Source organism: Symsagittifera roscoffensis, chromosome 9, assembly GCF_963678635.1.
Source record: "Symsagittifera roscoffensis chromosome 9, txSymRosc1.1, whole genome shotgun sequence".
In the NCBI taxonomy this organism is placed as follows: Eukaryota; Metazoa; Xenacoelomorpha; order Acoela; family Convolutidae; genus Symsagittifera; species Symsagittifera roscoffensis.
Window position 1 is genome coordinate 49,957,833 of NC_087070.1, and position 23,119 is coordinate 49,980,951.

General features: G+C 34.2%; 1 protein-coding gene across 1 annotated transcript; it reads right to left on the reverse strand.

Annotated features, from left to right (window-relative positions):
• Nucleotides 1-215: 215 nt before the first annotated feature.
• On the reverse strand, nt 216-9,804 carry LOC134854515 (uncharacterized). The gene is made up of 8 exons (XM_063870806.1): nt 9,595-9,804; nt 9,151-9,377; nt 8,280-8,456; nt 5,592-5,805; nt 4,506-4,679; nt 4,100-4,245; nt 3,365-3,717; nt 216-1,042 (listed from the first exon to the last, which is right to left on the reverse strand). The coding sequence occupies exons 1-8, from the start codon at nt 9,699-9,701 to the stop codon at nt 740-742; spliced, it is 1,701 nt and encodes a 566-aa protein (XP_063726876.1). The 5' UTR covers nt 9,702-9,804; the 3' UTR covers nt 216-739.
• Between the last annotated feature and the right edge of the window lie 13,315 nt (nt 9,805-23,119).

The following is a 23,119-nucleotide window of genomic DNA, read 5'->3' on the forward strand; positions in this document are numbered from 1 at the left end:
AAATTTGCTTTGCACTGAGGAGGCGGAACGCCAGGTAAATTATATAATTATCAACTTGATTTCAAAAAAATATCAAGTCTAGCTTTTTTTCCCATTTTTTGCAAACCACAGTACCCCAATACTGAGATGAATGAAAATTAACTTCAAAAAATTTGAATTAATTTTCTAACTAATTTGAATTGAATGTTTCAACTGGCAAAAGCACATAACGCAAGACTTCATTAAGTCGTATTAATTCAAATAAATTAATCAGATCAAAAATCAAATCACGCAAATGATCAACAAAAATTTTATACAATAATTACTGAACAATTTATAGTTTAGCTTCATACTGGAACAAAAATCATCAGGAACGAAGAGTTACATTCCTACAAGCACTTTTTACATCATTATTTTCAAAAATCATGAGCAAATAATTTGATTTTGGCTGGTGTCATTTTTTTCAAATATAGGTTGAATAGGAAAAATTATCAAATTGAAATGTTTGAAAAACTTTCGATTATTCTCGTATCTATCGTCGCATAAAACTCAATGAATCAATTCATTTAGTAGTAGGCTTCTCTCCCTGAAATATGATAGAAAAGGCTATTTTGAATCGCTGATAATAATGCTATTTTTGAACTTGAAATTTCTCAGAAAGTAATATTATTGCTTATGAATTGGAAACTTCATATTTACTATTTATGAAGTTAAAAGTTGTTGAGTACTTTTTAACAGTTTGAACGCTGATAAAACTGGTTTAATTGTTGGTCCCAATCCTGCGCGACAAGTACAGTCCATATACTTCTGGGTGTTTACTCTGCACGGCCCCCAATAACTTGTCCTTCTGACGGGCAGTCAAGGTCGATGTATCCCCCAGTACAAAATCAAGCAGAGACATCAACTCGTCGGTCGTATTGTCTCTTTTCTGCTGGTGGAACTGTTGAACTGAAATGCGCTTTGAAAATGTTCTTCTCTCCATGGTTTTGTGAAGACCGGATAGCATTAGCATATTGTAACTGGCCCACGGCACAAAAATTTGGCTACTTTTTTCAATCAGAAGCTAAAAAGAAATTAAAAATTCAGCATTTTCACGTTTCCATAATATAACAGGATTTAGACAGTAAGAAACCACAAACTTTCAAATTATTCTTGTAATATTTTAAAAGTTTTATAACCTTAACAAATACAGTGAATGCAAAATTTAAACATAGCCCAAAATCAGTTGGCGAAGTGTCAATGAATTCAAGGAGACCGAAAAAAATGACCGGAATTATATTTTCAGCTTTCGAGCTTTCAAGGAAAAATGTATCACCTGTATTTCAATAATCTTTTATGATCGATTTTTTTGATAAATTCAATCTAATTTGATAACAGTGCATTATGAGGCAAATCTGCACTTCGAAAAAACAAGCAAAAAATAGCAAAAATCCAAGAAAAGTTAAAATAATCTAACATATGACAGGACAAAAAATCCCTAAGGGACTCGAACCTACGTCACGGCTAATTAAAGCTTTGCTTCATTTGCTCTTTCGTAAACAGAGAGCAAAATTTTTTGTTCCGACCAGTTTTTTTTTTCATTTTTTTGTTTTCCACGCAAAATCAGGTACCACAAATAATCATCGGAATGGGTCGAGTGATATATCATATTAAAGCCTTGATTCCTGAAACGCACAAAAATGCATGTCTTAGATCTTCCCCAACCATATTTTGATTTTAAAAAAGCAATTTATAATTTCGAATATCATAAAAATGTTTTTCTGTGTCGAGAAAAACCAGTTGATATTTGTGATTTTTGGTCTAATTACTATGGTGAGGCTAAGCAGGCTTACAAAAGCTGATTTACGCATAATTTAAGCCGTAAAAACTTAGTTAACCTCGATTAAAGTTAGTTTTTGGAGTTTTTAGCGCCAATTTGGGAATCAAAAACTTCAAAATTCAAGAACTTTCTGAACAAAAATTTGAAAATTTTTTTGAAAAGTTTTTGAATATTTTAAACATTTTTTCAGTTTTTCCAGACAAATTAATTTCCAATTGGCCCTTTTTTACTATGAATGTCGATTATGCTTAATTTCTATTTCTTTTCGTTCAAATATTTTATCACACTACGCAGCAAAAACGACACTAATTAAAAAAAAAATGCATTTTTTACGACTATGGTCGGAAAATTCTGTGCTACTCAATTTAATTTGAGCTTAAAAAACATCAGTCAAGAAGCAAAAACCAAATTTGGCCAGAACAATTTTTATAACTTGATACTTGAAAGAAAAAAAAATTTCCACGACCTATATAAAAGCCGGAACTACTTTCATCGACTCTAGAACATTTTTCGAAGAAATTCGAAATACATCACCTTGAAGCTTTTTGTGTTACAAAAAAAACTTTTTCTATGATTGGCATTTTAAAAAGTTATTCCATTTAGAAAAAACTGTATCAAAAGGTAAACTTTTCATTCGCTGGGAATTCAGAAAATTGAAATCCATTTCTGAAACTAGAAATCACTCACGTTTTTCCAAACTTTTTCACCTTTAATGGATACGATAGTCGAATTTGCCTTCATTTAAAAATGTTGTGAATTTCAAAACAAATCATGAGTCAAACCGCAAAAAAAAGTTGAGCGTCAGCAAAATTCAGGACTTTTCTCTTAAAAAAAACAAACAAAAAACATCAAAACCTATATAAAAAATCACTTCGCTATTTTACACTTAATAATAAAAAATCAACACGACCTATAAGAACGTCTTCACTGCGTTAACTACCATTTGAAAATATACCACATTAAACATCTTTTCATTTCAAGCATCTTTCTATTGACTCTTGTCTAATGAAAGTAACCCAATTAGAAGAAACTGGGTCAAAAGGTGATTTTTTATTCCACTGGTAATTCTGAACAACTTTTGAATTTCGAAGAAAAAAAATAGGTGGCCTTAAAGATCTTTGAATTTGGCGAACAATTTATGACGGACACTTTTTTTTAAAATTAACCCAATTTGAGAAAACTGGACCAATATGTAAAACTTTTATTTCGCTGCGAAATCTCATAATTAATTTCCGTTTTCGAAATCGAAGTCGATCACGTTTTTCGTGACTTTTAGACTTTTGCAGTACGATAATGGAGTTTGCCTTCCTTTTAACAATGGAAGTGCACTGAGCTTAAAAAGAAATCACAAGTCAAACCGCGAAAAATCAAAATTGAGCGTGAACTAAGTAAGACTTTTTCCTGAAAAAAGAAAAAAATCAGCAAGACCTATATAAGAGTACTTACTATGTTCATTACTCTTAAAAAACTTCATGTTAACGGTTTCTAGAATATAGACTTTTGTGATTTTCGAGTTGCTATTAAAAACTGATTATTAAAATAGCGCACATCAAATCGACGATTTACCTTCAAAAGCGACCGACATTCTTGTTCTGGAACAAAACACTGTGCAAACTCTTCAATATGCAGCCCTCCAAGTTGGACTGATTCAGATTCAAACTCCACCAAGTGTTGCAAAAATGATATCAAGTTAATCAAGCGTTGTCTGCATTCATAATGCAGTAATGTCACAAACAAGAACGCAGTATCAATAGCCGTCTCTTCCAAGTCTGGTAACTTATTATCCCCTGCTTCGACAACTATACTTGTAATGTACGCATCCACTGCTAGACATAGTTCGGCTAATTTTGGGGGGATCAGGGGACTTTCCTTGCAATTTGTCAAGACCAAGTTAGACAGTGATTTTTTGTGGTCTGGTGCTAGAGTTGATATAGGTATAATTACAATCCATGGGTCCCTGAAATTTATTCCTTACTGAAAAAAGTCTTTCGCAAGTCAGCAATTTAATACACAAATGAAAAGATTAACATACGAGCTGATCAGTTTGACAGATTGATCATTGAGGCTTGTTCAGAAAGCAGTTCCTGCCCAACAGCAATTTTGTTGGGCTTCGAACCACTAATCTGTTGATTACAACAACACATTCCCTCTCCCAAAAAAGTAGATCATTAACTTGATTCTGTGATAGAAGCTATAGTACAATATATTCAACTGTTATTGACGTGGTTTACGATTCAAATCTGTGTTTCAGTACGTTATTTCACTTTTGTAAATTCAGGGACCCATTTTTCATATTTGTACCTAGGGGAGTGCTAGTTGGGACGAGTGAAGAGATACTGGGGTGAAACTTCAGACACGGGAACACTACCCTGTTGAACTGAAGATTGCTGATGTTGTTTTGCTGTCGTTTTGAACTTCGTTGACTATGTCTCGCGGTCATGCTACGACTGTTGTTTTTTGTTGCCAAATGATGACCATTTTAATTATCTAACTTGAAATAACTTAAAACAAAGTGCTTTTTTCTGATTTAATTAATTTAAAAATCAATTAACCTTTTTCTACACAAGCTGCAAAATTTTTCTTTGGAAAAAGATCAACTTGATTTTTTTATTTACTCCTTGCGTTAAAAACTACCGGCCTTTGGATCTGCACCTCTAGCACATAGCGGTGGTATACAGTCTTTAATTGTCCCAATGATGGTCATCACTGTTTATTGTTGTTGTTGTTGTTGTTCATAGTTGAAGTAGATGAGCGGAGTGACACTGCAGGCGTTGAGCAGGGGGAGGGGGAAGGAGAGGGGGAAGGAGAGGAAGAGGAGGTCGAGCTTCCGAAAGAGTTCACACTCTCTTCACTTCCACTCAAACTGAGAGAACTGAGACTACTGAAAAAAAGAACACATAGTTTGTAATCTTTGGGAAGCACAGAACAGCTATGGTATGCCAATATTCGACAATTCCAGTTTCCTTCTTGTTATTGTTTGCGCCACTCTCAAATTTGCTTTTTTTCTCAAGCGATTCAGGTACCTCAAAGATAGGTTGTAAGTTATCGCGAGTAAAATCACACTGAAAATCCTGATTTTGATTCGAAAAAGATATTTCAACAATATTTTGTGCCGAGATAAATTGGTCAGATTATTTCACCGTCTAATCTGGAGATGACAATAAATGCATTCGAAAACAGATTAACACAAAACAGACAAAAAGGAAGCATAAAATGCAATGAATAACGAAAATGCCACAAAATATAATTTTTAAATTAATACTGGGGGATCAACCAACAATTTACATCTTCAAGGCAAACTAAACAACTGAGACTTAACATCTCATGCTTTAGAAACTGAAAAAACGGGCTTTAATAATAATAAAGCGAAAAATTATGATTTTTGAAATCCCCCACGAAATACACTACAACATAATTTTAATACAGAAAAGAAAAAAGGATCTACTTAACAATCTCCCCCCCCCCCCCCCTATGGTACCTACTTAAGAATCTCCACCCGTATAAATAAATACAGTAAATTATCGCCGAGCTTTCTATTGAGAATTCTAAATTTGCTGCATTCTGATTGGTCGAAAAATCGACCATTTTGATCTACTTAACAACCCCCCTTCTTGAAAGGGGTGGAGATTGTTAAGTAGATTCAGAATGAATCCTTTTGCAGAAAAAATACTGAAAAAATAGATCCTAAAACACCTACTGAAATCAGCTTGAAAACTAAAATAATTGGAAATTCGCTTAGTTCAGTGACATTTAGCAAGTCACTGTAAAAATACTGACAAATCAATCTACTAGCCTTGAAAACGTGAACAAATGGTGATAGTTTTCGACACTGTTGTTTTCGCCATTAGCCAAGTACTCTATTGTGTTCTCCAGAAACGGCAAGTCAACCAGTTGCAGCAACTTGTCTAGAATGAGCCGCAAAGTCTCTTCCAAATCACCCATGCAGACACTTGCACTGCCACAGCTACTGTTGTCATCGTCATCATCCCCACGCATTCCTCGATCACCTAAAAAATTTCCATGGGAAAAATTGTTTTTTTTTTAAACTAGAAGCAATTGAGCAGTCGCATTTGGCCGCAAGATTTGCAACTCCTGAGAATATTCTCAGAGTACGCAACTACAACGTTGCGAAATTCAAATTTTGAGAAACTTCAACCTTAAGTTTTCTAAACAAAAAAAGGTATTTTTTTTGAAAAATTTCTGATAAATTAATGACCTTGCGGAAAGTTCATCAAAAACTTTCTTAAGCATTGCAATATATGATATAGCTTAAGCGTGAAAAAATTCTTTCGTTAAACATGCAAAATTATTATGCTTAAACATGGTAGATAGCTGTCACACGCATTTAAATATAGCATAGATAGATAGAAATAGATAGATAGATTTCCCTTCGTATAAAAAATTGCAACTTAAGTTCTAAGAATGATCGCTTTGTCCTTGAAAAAAGGTTATTCCAAAAAACCATGCTAAACAAACTTTGATACTCAGAGACATTACGATGCACCATTAGTAACCATACAAAATCTAACCTATGATTATCAGCTCAAAACTTTGAGTGTGTCAGCCAAATGCTTTTTTCTGTGATACATTTCATTTCTCCTTAAAAAAATGCGTTCAGATTTTTTGCACCCACCCTATATTTTGCATGTTCTTCTGACTGTTTGATACATTTTGTATTTTTCAGAAAGAAAAATAAAAAGCTTTATCTTCCTTTTCACAAATTAACATAAGCAGCGCAGGATATCAGCGCCTGTCTCGTTGCAAAATCTCGACTCCACTTTATCAATAGACCATCGGATCTTCACAATACACATAACGGAAATTTCAAATACTTGTGATACAGAAAGTAATAAAATTCGTATGAAACCATGAGAACTCAAGCATAATCGATAAAAAAACTCAATAGAGAAATGTTCGAATTGAAAAAAGCATTTAAATTTTTTAAAAAAGAAAACCAGACACGTTATTGACTAAATCCGAACAAGACTGCGCGTATATCAAGGCAAAGCCCTGAATATTTCGATTGCACTTTAGAGCCAGTGAAAAAAAACTTTGGTTGAAACATTCAAGGCAAAACCCTGAATGTTTCGATTGCACTTTAAAGCCAGTAAAAGCTTAGATTTTTTTTCATGTTTTCTTTGTTTTATCACCTCCACACACACTGTTAAGTTCGAAGAGCTGCATGTAGCGTCTCTTATCTTCATAATAGGACTAAATGACTTTCCTCAATTCAATTTAGACGATTTAATCTGCCAATTACACGTGTTACACAGAGGGGAAGCAAAACTTTGCATCACTTGAGATGCCACACAAAAACATCATTGCAAGGCTAGCAAACAGAAAATGACAAGTAGACAAAAAAATGAACAAAAATATTGAAAAATTACATACATTGGTCTAAAAAGAGCTTCGATTTGAGACAAACACATGTCGAGAAACAAAATCGTTGGCGTCAAAATAGCGTTGAGAAAAATTCAAGGCAACAAAGCCAAAAATACTTGGACAGACGCCCGTTAAACCAAAAACGAATTTGATGGCACGAAAAACTTTTGAGCTATAAGGTTTGAAAAATCAAAATTTATACCCCCTCCTAATCTCGGAAGCACAAAAGAAATTAAAACATATTTTCCTTTCAAACGCAATAGTAAAATTAAATTATTCAGCCGACATAATACAGGCCGAAACGTTTGGGACGAATAAAGATTTTAAACGAAAAAAAAACGACAAAAATATAGTAAGTAAATTAGATACAATCAGAGTTTTGATACGCTTAGAAATTACAGAAACAGATGAAAAAAGGCTGTTAATTATGCGAAAACTGTTTAAATCACAATAAAAGCCCGCAATGTGACAACTTAACCGACAAAAAAGTTATCAGACAAACAATCGACAGACGTTTTTTTGAGTTTGCAAGCAAACAGGTCCTGGTGTTTGTCGCTCTAGTCAAAGTGTGCAGCACACGATAGTTAATTTTGATATATAGAGGAACTAAGCCGACATTTTTATAGCCGAATACTCAAAAGCCGATTAAAAAAGTATATAAAAAACTTTTCAATGTTGTTATACGCTATTGTAGAAAATCACGTAGATAAATAATCCAAATTAAAAATTCACAAACTAAGCCGATAGCTCTCAAATCGACAACCATGAAGCCTAAAAATTATCATTAAACATTAACGACGAAATGACCCCACGCGAAAAATCAAAATCGAAATAAAGCAGATGGCACTTTGCCTACTATTTAGTAATGAATTTGAATTTTGAACTTAATTCAAATAAAATTTCAGACTTCTTCATGAAAAAAGTCAATACCTCCATAAAAGATGAACCCTTTTATGAATCACACAGTACAGAAAAATACTTTGAAAAGACTTGAAACGCTATATACTAAAATCGGATATTAAAATCAATGCCTTGTTAAAATAAGGAAGAAAACAGGAGAAACTGTGATACTACGACATACTCTGCTCTATATGCTCACCTCGACCATTCTTAAGAAGGTTGTTGTCAGTTGATTTCTGGTTGCGATGGTTTGGTAATCCCCCGCCGTGAGCTCCTGATTCGCACTTGTTTCGGACACTTAGTCCGAAGAACTTTGAGATCATGTTGTAGATCGCGCTTTGCTGGGAAGCATTGATCGCGTTTTCAGAGTCTTGACCTAGAAAAAATTTTCATCAACACCACTAAAATTATTGCCGATACATTAACACAATGATACTCAATAATTCAAAATCGAAACTTCAAAGCGGCTATCCGAAAATTAAAGTATTTCAAGTTCACAGAAATATTTTTATTGGTGCTCTCTGCAGGATCAACCATGGGGGAGGGAGATGTCATCCATTTCGCCGTCCCACATTGAGGAGGTGGATGACACTGTGAACCCTCCAGCCGTGACCGAAGTGGGATTCAAACGCATGACCCTCGTGATGAGCGACGTGTGCCTAACCCACTCGGCCACTGCTGCTCAGAACCACGACTACGCTGCAATATCTAGACTTGATCAGTTATTTGACAGCAGTTTTGAGGCTGAAATGTTGATGCGAATAACATAAATATAAGCGTCAATCAGGGTTATCCAAAGTCGCCCAGCAATATCACTCCCTGGCCACCCACCTGAAAAAATCCTATACCTTCCCAAAAAATTGTTCTCAAAATAGGCCTGCAGCACTAAAATATTTGGCAAAATGGGATCTTTTTATTGTTTTGAGAGAGCGCAGAAGTCAATTGCTTGGCATAGACAAGTTGAAATTTTGAAAATTTGCGAAAAACGCTCCCTCTTTCCCCTCGCGATAAATAACGCGATCTTTTAAATGCATGACTAAATAACGGAATTAATAAGCTAGTTCAATAACCTGTTGGCATTCTATTACCCCCTCCATTACACTGAGTAGCGGTTCCATAATGATTATGTCCCTGTTGGTGCTGCATCTGCATCTGAGCTGTGACTGCCATCCCCTGTTTGGTGGGTGTGGACCCACCCACTGGCATCAACTCTCTCTGGTCACATGGCAACTGAGCCACACCCTCCTTCTCAATTCCCAGTCTCTTGCACACTGGACTAGACATTCGCACTGTGCACCTGTGCATTGGAAAAATAGAATACGTTAGTTCAGATTCGATATTTATTTCTCTCGTTCATAGTCGCTGTGGTGGGTAAACATTATACCCCTCCCTCTCAAGAAAGAACAATAGTTTACTACAAGTTTATAACTCACAATTGAATCGTACTTTGAAATGAATGTTTATTTATACAGAAACTCATGTATGGTGTGAAGTAATACTAGCTCACTGCTTACCTGTCGCCGGCTGAGATGGCATCGCAGCCCTTTTGAGTCTCAAAGGAACTCACATCACCCACACTACTAGTTGATATCTCCATCTCATTGTCATACGCTTCCATCATACAATATGCAGTGACAACAAGTTACCATCTGATATAAAACTTCACCTTGTCTAAAAGCTACAAAGGAATTGGTCGGCTCAATTCCGGCTGATATAACAAAAACAAATCTGAAACGACGGAACAAATACAATAACGCCAAATTACCTTATAGCTCTAACATCTTAAGTAGCACCGACACTACATTTAAACGACACAAAATCTTAGAGCTCAGTTACCTGCACTATTACAGCTAAATACAGCTAAATTTTCAAGTAAACTGAAAGAGCACGCTCAAGACTAGCCCGATAAAAATAAGCAGATATACGATAGAAGAGAAAAACATTTTAAAAGCCGAAATTTCCGTGGCCAAGAACACTATTGCCGACTCGAACACTAGGCCTTTTTCAAAATGATAAACAGGATGTTGTCCTGAACAAAGTCGATGTCTCCATCTGATAATGATTGCTTATCGCATGCTACAAAATTTAGACTCGCCAAATGTCTTTGTAGACAAAAAAAAAATTGTCAGGTCAAAATTGAAAAATAAAAAATTAGTTTTGAAAAATAGTTGCTAGAAACTAAGTCCAAACAAAGTAACCGCAAGCCATGGCGCCCAAAAGTGAAAACTACTCCAATTTTATCAACTTTTGGTGTTTGAAACTCAAAAATGTGAATTGTAATTACACTGCTGGAGATTGAATAAAAAAACTATAATTAAAGGATGCAACAAATTTAAAAGGAAAAAACAACAAGAACAACTAAATTGAGATTCTGAAAACATGAATTCTCAAAATCTTCCTAAATCCCAATTTCTAACTCGAAACTTTTATCCTTTCGAAAAACTATAGTCTTGACAAAACTGAAACCAATATAAAAAAAAATCTGCTGATAGAGAACGGATCAAATTTGTACCAATAAAAATGCGCATAAAATGCGCATAAGAATGTCAAAAATGGCATGCTATCAAGAAGTAACGAGCAAAATCGAACAAAGCTAACATTGTGACAGGGTCAAAACGGCGCAAAAAACAAACTTTCTAGTTTTTCAGCGACAGCCAGATAGTTTGTTTTAAAGTTGTCGAACTATAATGTCAGAGTTTAATTAAGATTAAATGATGACCAGAGCTTGATCGAATAAAAAAACAGGTCAAATTAGGACAGATATTAGGCCGACACCCAAAAAGCTGAAAATTAAACGAAAGTACCTGAAAGCACCAAGAAACCGCACATTGCAAGGTCTTGCATGTACCGCCTATATAGCAAGCATGTACGAGCTTTATATACTTGGTTCATTTAGGTGGTACATGAGTAACATTCTCATATACATTTTTGGTCATTCTTTAAACTAAGATATTTTCAGGAAAGCAGTCTAGTACCCGTTTGTAACACCTAGGATTAACGCAGGGGTGAAAACAACCTAGTTTGACATTTTTTGAGTTAAAGCATAATTTAAGGATTAACACAGAGGCGAAGCTGCGCTTCGCAAACACTAGCTAGAAAAGGATAAAAAAGGGCTCATAAAGTTGAATAAGAAAACAAAAAGTATAAATAATCGTTGAAAATTAAACTTTTGCTGTCGCGGTACTCGATGTTACAACCAGGACATTTAGAGTCCCCTGTCCTCGCATTTCCGCCACAGGTACTTGACAATTTATTAACACTCTCTCAGAATAAAAGAGCTACATATGCTAATAAATTATGAACAAAAGAGCTACATATGCGATCCAGCTAAAAATATACCAAATACAAATAGACATGTAACAAATTGGAATATAACAAAATAAACGAATATACACTAAATTTGCATGTAATAAATTGGAAAGCAAAAAGGCAAACTATGTATAAATTATGCACTTCAAAAATATTGCGAGATACATTGAGTTGGAAAATTTCTGAAATCAAAATTTTATTACTGTACTGTTATTTGAAACAAAAAGCTATTTCCGATTCATTTGATGAACAAAAATTTCATCAACTGTGTTAACTTTTTACTAATCGAATGTCAAAGCACATGCTATCAAAAAGCCGTAAAGGTGCCACTATAATTGGCACCAAAGTTGGCGACTTAGACTGGAAACAAAAGAATAGTCGTACCAATAATACACTGCTCACTAAAGCTCGAATGTCCCATAAAATTTGAAATGCAATTGTAAAAGCAAACCAGCACTTGGAACTAAAAACTGCAGTTCAATTTTTCGAACCATTTTCATTCTCAACTAAATTATTTTCACTACATTCAGTACTCAACAATTGATACTGGTTTAGCGACTTAAGTTCTTTTCGGTAAAAATTTCACCGTTTTAATGAACGCTAGGGTTTGATATGTTTTCGAACCATTTTCATTTTAAACCAAATTTATTTTCACTACATTCAGTTGTAAAAATTGATAATGGTTTAGCGACTTGTTCTTTTCGCCAGAAATTTCACCATTTTATTAAATGTTAGGGCTTTGGTATGTTTTCATATATATTTTGATCAATGGTGTTTTTTTAATCGTTTCTACTTCAACAGGATGTCATTCTCCAAACCACAAACAAAACTTAAGCGACCAAGTGGTCCATTAAGTTTTGATGTGGAGAAAGGCTGCTTAATGTAAAATGAATTTTTATTCATTAAATGCTATCGTACAAGATTATTTAATTAAATTATTCCAATTTTTGGAGGACAAGGTGGGTTAAAAAGATAAGTTGGTTAAAACATAGCAAACAGACAGTTGGAAAGGAGTCAATGAACGCAAGTAAACATAAAAAATTTTAGAATTCAACGAAAAAAAATTATTGTAAGCTCTCCGAAATTCAAGAACAATTCATGATTGACTTTTTTGAAAAATTTAACCCAATGTGAGAAAACTGGATCAATAGGTAAAATTTTTGTTTCGCTGGGAAGTTCAATAATTTATTTCCGCTTTTGGAACTAGAAGTCCAGCGTTTTTCGTGACCTTTACACTATCGCTGTTCGATAGTGGAGTTTGCTTTCCTTTCAACGGTTAAATTAAACGTCAAAGAAAAAATCAAAGTCAAATCGCCAAAAAGTAAATTTGAAACTGAGCCTAAAGAAAATCATCGCGACCTATAAGAAAGTTTGAAACATGTTCATTAACTCTTAATAATTATTTGCAAAAACAAGACTAAAAACGCAAATGAGCATAAAATTCCCTGATTGGCTTTAAATTAGGCGATTTTGAACTCGACAAAAAGGTGTCAGGACTATTTGCCCCAAGTCAATTGCCCCAAGTCAATTGTCCCTATGCCAACTTGTCCTATACTAACTTGCCCTACATGGCAACTTGTCCTATGCCAACTTGACCCACATGAGATTTTGTCCTATGCCGTTTTGTCCCATACTTAACACTTTTACTTGATTCTTTGATGTTCAAATTGAGGACCAGCAAGTGCTAATTAGCTAACTTTCCTCGCTAGTCAGAACAATAGAATAGTTAACAAACAATGAGAAAACATTTTCGGAACAAAAAAAAATTGAAAGCAAAGGCAAGGACAATGTCAACATGGAGCTCTAAACCACAAACAAAACTTAAGCGACCAAGTGTCCATTAAGTTTTGATGTGGAGAAATGCTGCTTAATGTAAAATGAATTTTTATTCATTAAATGCTATCGTACAAGATTATTTAATTAAATTATTCCAAGTTTTGGAGGACAAAGTGGGTTAAAAAGATAAGTTGGTTAAAACATAGCAAACAGACAGTTGGAAAGGAGTCAATGAACGCAAGTAAACATAAAAAATTTTAGAATTCAACGAAAAAAAATTTATTTTAAGCTCTCCGAAATTCAAGAACAATTCATGATTGACTTTTTTGAAAAATTTAACCCAATGTGAGAAAACTGGATCAATAGGTAAAATTTTTGTTTCGCTGGGAAGTTCAATAATTTATTTCCGCTTTTGGAACTAGAAGTCCAGCGTTTTTCGTGACCTTTACACTATCGCTGTTCGATAGTGGAGTTTGCTTTCCTTTCAACGGTTAAATTAAACGTCAAAGAAAAAATCAAAGTCAAATCGCCAAAAAGTAAATTTGAGACTGAGCCTAAAGAAAATCATCGCGACCTATAAGAAAGTTTGAAACATGTTCATTAACTCATAATAATTATTTGCAAAAACAAGACTAAAAACGCAAATGAGCATAAAATTCCCTGATTGGCTTTAAATTAGGCGATTTTGAACTCGGCAAAAAGGTGTCAGGACTATTTGCCCCAAGTCAATTGCCCCTATGCCAACTTGTCCTATACTAACTTGCCCTACATGGCAACTTGTCCTATGCCAACTTGACCCACATGAGATTTTGTCCTATGCCGTTTTGTCCCATACTTAACACTTCTACTTGATTCTTTGATGTTCAAATTGAGGACCAGCAAGTGCTAATTAGCTAACTTTCCTCGCTAGTCAGATCAAAAGAATAGTCAACAAACAATGAGAAAACATTTTCGGAACAAAAAAAAATTGAAAGCAAAGGCAAGGACAATGTCAACATGGAGCTCTAAACTATCAGTAAAAACTATTAAAAAATGGAAAAAAATTAAAGGAAGTCAAATATTTGAAAATTCGAACTCAGAACCAAGTTAACATCCTCCCCCTAAACGGATGGGGGGGGGGTGGATGTTGAGTAACTTGGTCCAACTTTGGCATTAGAAACCGGACCTCGTGTTCAGTGCCTTCGCACTTGCTTTGCAACTCTGTCAAAGACTTTCCTGGACTAATGGAATAGTTTCATAAGCAATAGTTTCAAAGAACAAACAAATCGAAAAGCTTTTCAATTTTTTTTTCAAAACAATCAACTTTGATAGAAGAATAAATAAATCACGCAATAAACGCTTTTAAAATCAGGATTTTTTCATGATTAAAACTGATATGATTCAAAATGAAAAAATCAACCAATATATTCTTTCGAACGGTGTAGAAAACACTTTAGACCGGAATGCCAGATTGAGAGGAACGTTTCAAAGAAGGAAAGTTGCGCATCACGTTGCTCGTAAGTGACCGTGTAATGCCATGGTTTACTTTCGCTTCTTTGTTTTTTCCAGTTGCGCAGTACCAAATGTGCTAATATCTCAAAATCGAAATAACGATACAACTGGAAATGAATAGAAAAACGAGTAAGTAACACATAACTATCAAACAGTAAGAAAAGAGTCAATGAACGCAAGAAAACAGAATAAAAAAAGAATTTGGTTTTTTTTTGAAAAAATATTAACTTTTAAATTACGAAGAAAAAATAGATGATCGTTAAACTCTTTGAATTTCTAGAACAATTTATGATTGATGTTTTTTTTTGATAAAACTAACCCATTATGAGAAAACTGAATCAAAAGGCAAATTTTTTATTTGGCTTGTAAATCTGAAACTTAAATTTCATTTTCGAAACAAGAAGTCGATCACGTTTTTCGGCAAATTTTATAATTTTTCGTGAGAAAAACGAACAGAGCCAACTGACAGCTGGAAAAGAGTCAAGGAAAGCAAGGAAACAGAAAAAACTACTAACTTGTTTTTCGAAAAAATCTCAAAATTTGAATTTCAAAGAAAACACATAGATGCCCGCAAAGCTATCTGAATTTCTAGAATATTTCATGATAGAAACTTTTTTGATAAAGTAAGCCCAATTTGAAAAAAAAAACTGTTTTAATAGGTAAAGTTTTAGTTCGGCTAATTTAATTTGAAAATTAAATACCACATTCGAAATCAGAAGTCGATCACGCTTTTCCGTTTTACTGTTGGATCATATCGGATTTGGCCTTTTTTAACGAAGGAAATGAGCTGAATTTCAAGAAAAATTAGAAGTTAAACCGCGAAAATCAAATTTGATCGTGAACAAATTTTGAGACTTTTCCTGAAAAAAAAAACAAAAAAATCATTACGACCCATATAAGAGTCTGAACTACGTTCATCGCCTCTTTAAACATCATCACGACCTATATAAGAGTCTGAACTACGTGCATCGACTCTAAATAAGCCGATGGAAATAAACCGGACAACAATAAGCTGATAATTAACCGAATAATTCTGACAACGCCAAAAAGCATTCACTGCAAAATCTTGCATGTTCCGGCTACATAGCAAGACCGCACGCGCCCTTTATATGTGGTACATGAGCCAATTTACCTTTTTTTCAGATTGGAAAATCGCTCAGAGATAGTTTGATACACGTCAAATTATCTTAATAAAATCCGCGTTTTTCTATTTTGTGTCAAGATTGAGCTCAATCTTAGTTTCATGCATTGAAAAAAGTGGCTTCGTTCGAGCAATAGATTTCTTCGAAGTTGGCTTTCACATTGAAGATTGCAACTACAAACTGCAACAACATTCAGAAATTTCTCGAAAATCACCTACCGCGCATAATAAATTTTGACATAATAGTCTTTGTACTGATCCAAAAGAGCTGGAAAAATATATTTGGCCTGACAACAATTAAATTTGAAATTTGGCCTTACTTGGGGAGGGGGACTGTCATTCATTTGCTGATGCCGTTCCCACCTTGAGGAGGCAGATGACATTGAGATTCCTCCAACCGGTACCATTCGATTTTCATCTCCATCGTCAGTTTTATATAGTCCATCATAGTTCAATATTCAATTTCATTTAAAAACAAGTATTTTAACGGCTTTAAATTTTTCGAACTAGTTTCAGAACATTGCATTGAATTAAATTGTCAGCAAATTCAGCACAATGTATATGTATTAATACATAGCACAAATTCATGTTGATATAACTACCAAAAGAATGAAAAGAGAAGTTTGAGTTGAGAAAACATTTCATGAATGCATGACATATGGCATCTACATGTTGTATGTCGAACCTGTGTGAACTTCGTTCATGTTTTTCATGTGTAACTTCATGTGAAATCCTTCTTTTTCATATCGCCACTTCATTCGATCACTTCTCACACGCATTCCCAGGCGGCTAATTTTCTCATTATCAGAGGCGATTTCTTCCCATTTGATGAAAATCGACTGATACATTGAGATAATTCAGCGTTTATGTCGTATAGGCTTGTACAAAGCAACGAACCAATTTTCACTCTCTAAACTTTTCGACCGGCGTTTTTTTGCTTTCAATCTCTCGACCAAATCGGCAGGAAACGATCGATTTGTGTACTGGTATTCATTTCTTTTCCGTTTAACACCGGTCGCTAATACAATCACCAAGCAAATATGAACATGGATCATCGCATAGTAACATTTCAAACAGCGTTTCATTGTAATTTCAAGAAGGTAAATTGAGATTGCATTGTAATTAAGAGGTAGCTTTTCATATGTTGCATGTTAATCAAAGTTGCATATTTGTGTAGGAAATTTTTCAGTTTTTAAAACAGCATGACATTGCACTACATTTTATGCATAGCTTGTAATAGTTTGGAAGCAATATATCAACAACTAGGTTTTTGACAGGCTTTTTAGGTTACTTTATTCTAATCCTTAAGAACTTTTCGACTTAACACGATAAATTACTGGCGTTTGACACACGAGCGACAGTTTCCAAATAGGCTAAAGTTTATTTTAACATCCAATTTCAGGCTTCCATTCCTCGAAAAAAGTAAACTGATATTTCAAGGTGAATCTGTGAATCTTTAAGGGAAACTTAATGAAGTGACTTTAAAGGCATAAATCTAAATGCAGAATAACAACAGAGCTATTTAGAACACAATTTTGATTGAAAAGGTTTTGACGCTGAAATAATTCCAGAGATAACTTTGAAGACATTGAGATTTAAATGAGGATAAAGAATGTCAATTAAGCGTAACATAGGTCGTAACATTGGCCTTCTTCGTCCATAACTTCTATTATGATCCCCGCTTGAACCTGATTTAAGCAACCTCACCTGGCCAAGTGACATTTTGAGGTCAAAATCCAGAAATTAACGGTTAACTACAAGCAGCAGAGAATCAATCGGCGCACTTATTTCTACCACGTTTCTTTAGTGCCATCACTCAGAATTAATGAATTCTTAATTAAATTAGACTTTTCAAGCAATCTTTCGATGGACGAAAAACTGTATCATTGATTCATGCCTTCAGCAGGAGGTCTGATCTGTTGCTGTTGATTGAGAATATTTTGTTGCTGTTGAGCCGATGAAATGATACCATAATGTGCTTCCAATCTCTCCTTGAGCAGCTGTGGAAATTGAGATACAAATTTGGACCAGCTCGCGTCACCCACTTGCTCTTTAAATCCCATTAGAATCTGCAGACAAACATAAACGGAAGTTAAAATTAGTCAATCAGAGTGAAGGGCTCAAGTATTCAAAAGAAGGATTTTTATTGGTTGGATTTCTTTGCCTTTCGACAATTGTCATGAGAAAGCAAACATATGGAACACTAGCTAGAAAAGGATAAAAAAGGGCTCATAAAGTTGAATAAGAAAACAAAAAGTATAAATAATCGTTGAAAATTAAACTTTTGCTGTCGCGGTACTCGATGTTACAACCAGGACATTTAGAGTCCCCTGTCCTCGCATTTCCGCCACAGGTACTTGACAATTTATTAACACTCTCTCAGAATAAAAGAGCTACATATGCTAATAAATTATGAACAAAAGAGCTACATATGCGATCCAGCTAAAAATATACCAAATACAAATAGACATGTAACAAATTGGAATATAACAAAATAAACGAATATACACTAAATTTGCATGTAATAAATTGGAAAGCAAAAAGGCAAACTATGTATAAATTATGCACTTCAAAAATATTGCGAGATACATTGAGTTGGAAAATTTCTGAAATCAAAATTTTATTACTGTACTGTTATTTGAAACAAAAAGCTATTTCCGATTCATTTGATGAACAAAAATTTCATCAACTGTGTTAACTTTTTACTAATCGAATGTCAAAGCACATGCTATCAAAAAGCCGTAAAGGTGCCACTATAATTGGCACCAAAGTTGGCGACTTAGACTGGAAACAAAAGAATAGTCGTACCAATAATACACTGCTCACTAAAGCTCGAATGTCCCATAAAATTTGAAATGCAATTGTAAAAGCAAACCAGCACTTGGAACTAAAAACTGCAGTTCAATTTTTCGAACCATTTTCATTCTCAACTAAATTATTTTCACTACATTCAGTACTCAACAATTGATACTGGTTTAGCGACTTAAGTTCTTTTCGGTAAAAATTTCACCGTTTTAATGAACGCTAGGGTTTGATATGTTTTCGAACCATTTTCATTTTAAACCAAATTTATTTTCACTACATTCAGTTGTAAAAATTGATAATGGTTTAGCGACTTGTTCTTTTCGCCAGAAATTTCACCATTTTATTAAATGTTAGGGCTTTGGTATGTTTTCATATATATTTTGATCAATGGTGTTTTTTTAATCGTTTCTACTTCAACAGGATGTCATTCTCCAAACCACAAACAAAACTTAAGCGACCAAGTGGTCCATTAAGTTTTGATGTGGAGAAAGGCTGCTTAATGTAAAATGAATTTTTATTCATTAAATGCTATCGTACAAGATTATTTAATTAAATTATTCCAATTTTTGGAGGACAAGGTGGGTTAAAAAGATAAGTTGGTTAAAACATAGCAAACAGACAGTTGGAAAGGAGTCAATGAACGCAAGTAAACATAAAAAATTTTGGAATTCAACGAAAAAAAATTATTGTAAGCTCTCCGAAATTCAAGAACAATTCATGATTGACTTTTTTGAAAAATTTAACCCAATGTGAGAAAACTGGATCAATAGGTAAAATTTTTGTTTCGCTGGGAAGTTCAATAATTTATTTCCGCTTTTGGAACTAGAAGTCCAGCGTTTTTCGTGACCTTTACACTATCGCTGTTCGATAGTGGAGTTTGCTTTCCTTTCAACGGTTAAATTAAACGTCAAAGAAAAAATCAAAGTCAAATCGCCAAAAAGTAAATTTGAAACTGAGCCTAAAGAAAATCATCGCGACCTATAAGAAAGTTTGAAACATGTTCATTAACTCTTAATAATTATTTGCAAAAACAAGACTAAAAACGCAAATGAGCATAAAATTCCCTGATTGGCTTTAAATTAGGCGATTTTGAACTCGACAAAAAGGTGTCAGGACTATTTGCCCCAAGTCAATTGCCCCAAGTCAATTGTCCCTATGCCAACTTGTCCTATACTAACTTGCCCTACATGGCAACTTGTCCTATGCCAACTTGACCCACATGAGATTTTGTCCTATGCCGTTTTGTCCCATACTTAACACTTTTACTTGATTCTTTGATGTTCAAATTGAGGACCAGCAAGTGCTAATTAGCTAACTTTCCTCGCTAGTCAGAACAATAGAATAGTTAACAAACAATGAGAAAACATTTTCGGAACAAAAAAAAATTGAAAGCAAAGGCAAGGACAATGTCAACATGGAGCTCTAAACCACAAACAAAACTTAAGCGACCAAGTGTCCATTAAGTTTTGATGTGGAGAAATGCTGCTTAATGTAAAATGAATTTTTATTCATTAAATGCTATCGTACAAGATTATTTAATTAAATTATTCCAATTTTTGGAGGACAAAGTGGGTTAAGAAGATAAGTTGGTTAAAACATAGCAAACAGACAGTTGGAAAGGAGTCAATGAACGCAAGTAAACATAAAAAATTTTAGAATTCAACGAAAAAAAATTTATTTTAAGCTCTCCGAAATTCAAGAACAATTCATGATTGACTTTTTTGAAAAATTTAACCCAATGTGAGAAAACTGGATCAATAGGTAAAATTTTTGTTTCGCTGGGAAGTTCAATAATTTATTTCCGCTTTTGGAACTAAAAGTCCAGCGTTTTTCGTGACCTTTACACTATCGCTGTTCGATAGTGGAGTTTGCTTTCCTTTCAACGGTTAAATTAAACGTCAAAGAAAAAATCAAAGTCAAATCGCCAAAAAGTAAATTTGAGACTGAGCCTAAAGAAAATCATCGCGACCTATAAGAAAGTTTGAAACATGTTCATTAACTCATAATAATTATTTGCAAAAACAAGACTAAAAACGCAAATGAGCATAAAATTCCCTGATTGGCTTTAAATTAGGCGATTTTGAACTCGGCAAAAAGGTGTCAGGACTATTTGCCCCAAGTCAATTGCCCCTATGCCAACTTGTCCTATACTAACTTGCCCTACATGGCAACTTGTCCTATGCCAACTTGACCCACATGAGATTTTGTCCTATGCCGTTTTGTCCCATACTTAACACTTCTACTTGATTCTTTGATGTTCAAATTGAGGACCAGCAAGTGCTAATTAGCTAACTTTCCTCGCTAGTCAGATCAAAAGAATAGTCAACAAACAATGAGAAAACATTTTCGGAACAAAAAAAAATTGAAAGCAAAGGCAAGGACAATGTCAACATGGAGCTCTAAACTATCAGTAAAAACTATTAAAAAATAGAAAAAAATTAAAGGAAGTCAAATATTTGAAAATTCGAACTCAGAACCAAGTTAACATCCTCTCCCTAAACGGATGGGGGGGGGGGTGGATGTTGAGTAACTTGGTCCAACTTTGGCATTAGAAACCGGGCCTCGTGTTCAGTGCCTTCGCACTTGCTTTGCAACTCTGTCAAAGACTTTCCTGGACTAATGGAATAGTTTCATAAGCAATAGTTTCAAAGAACAAACAAATCGAAAAGCTTTTCAATTTTTTTTTCAAAACAATCAACTTTGATAGAAGAATAAATAAATCACGCAATAAACGCTTTTAAAATCAGGATTTTTTCATGATTAAAACTGATATGATTCAAAATGAAAAAATCAACCAATATATTCTTTCGAACGGCGTAGAAAACACTTTAGACCGGAATGCCAGATTGAGAGGAACGTTTCAAAGAAGGAAAGTTGCGCATCACGTTGCTCGTAAGTGACCGTGTAATGCCATGGTTTACTTTCGCTTCTTTGTTTTTTCCAGTTGCGCAGTACCAAATGTGCTAATATCTCAAAATCGAAATAACGATACGACTGGAAATGAATAGAAAAACGAGTAAGTAACACATAACTATCAAACAGTAAGAAAAGAGTCAATGAACGCAAGAAAACAGAATAAAAAAAGAATTTGTTTTTTTTTGAAAAAATATTAACTTTTAAATTACGAAGAAAAAATAGATGATCGTTAAACTCTTTGAATTTCTAGAACAATTTATGATTGATGTTTTTTTTTGATAAAACTAACCCATTATGAGAAAACTGAATCAAAAGGCAAATTTTTTATTTGGCTTGTAAATCTGAAACTTAAATTTCATTTTCGAAACAAGAAGTCGATCACGTTTTTCGGCAAATTTTATAATTTTTCGTGAGAAAAACGAACAGAGCCAACTGACAGCTGGAAAAGAGTCAAGGAAAGCAAGGAAACAGAAAAAACTACTAACTTGTTTTTCGAAAAAATCTCAAAATTTGAATTTCAAAGAAAACACATAGATGCCCGCAAAGCTATCTGAATTTCTAGAATATTTCATGATAGAAACTTTTTTGATAAAGTAAGCCCAATTTGAAAAAAAAAACTGTTTTAATAGGTAAAGTTTTAGTTCGGCTAATTTAATTTGAAAATTAAATACCACATTCGAAATCAGAAGTCGATCACGCTTTTCCGTTTTACTGTTGGATCATATCGGATTTGGCCTTTTTTAACGAAGGAAATGAGCTGAATTTCAAGAAAAATTAGAAGTTAAACCGCGAAAATCAAATTTGATCGTGAACAAATTTTGAGACTTTTCCTGAAAAAAAAAACAAAAAAATCATTACGACCCATATAAGAGTCTGAACTACGTTCATCGCCTCTTTAAACATCATCACGACCTATATAAGAGTCTGAACTACGTGCATCGACTCTAAATAAGCCGATGGAAATAAACCGGACAACAATAAGCTGATAATTAACCGAATAATTCTGACAACGCCAAAAAGCATTCACTGCAAAATCTTGCATGTTCCGGCTACATAGCAAGACCGCACGCGATTGGCGCCCTTTTTTTCAGATTGGAAAATCGCTCAGAGATAGTTTGATACACGTCAAATTATCTTAATAAAATCCGCGTTTTTCTATTTTGTGTCAAGATTGAGCTCAATCTTAGTTTCATGCATTGAAAAAAGTGGCTTCGTTCGAGCAATAGATTTCTTCGAAGTTGGCTTTCACATTGAAGATTGCAACTACAAACTGCAACAACATTCAGAAATTTCTCGAAAATCACCTACCGCGCATAATAAATTTTGACATAATAGTCTTTGTACTGATCCAAAAGAGCTGGAAAAATATATTTGGCCTGACAACAATTAAATTTGAAATTTGGCCTTACTTGGGGAGGGGGACTGTCATTCATTTGCTGATGCCGTTCCCACCTTGAGGAGGCAGATGACATTGAGATTCCTCCAACCGGTACCATTCGATTTTCATCTCCATCGTCAGTTTTATATAGTCCATCATAGTTCAATATTCAATTTCATTTAAAAACAAGTATTTTAACGGCTTTAAATTTTTAGAACTAGTT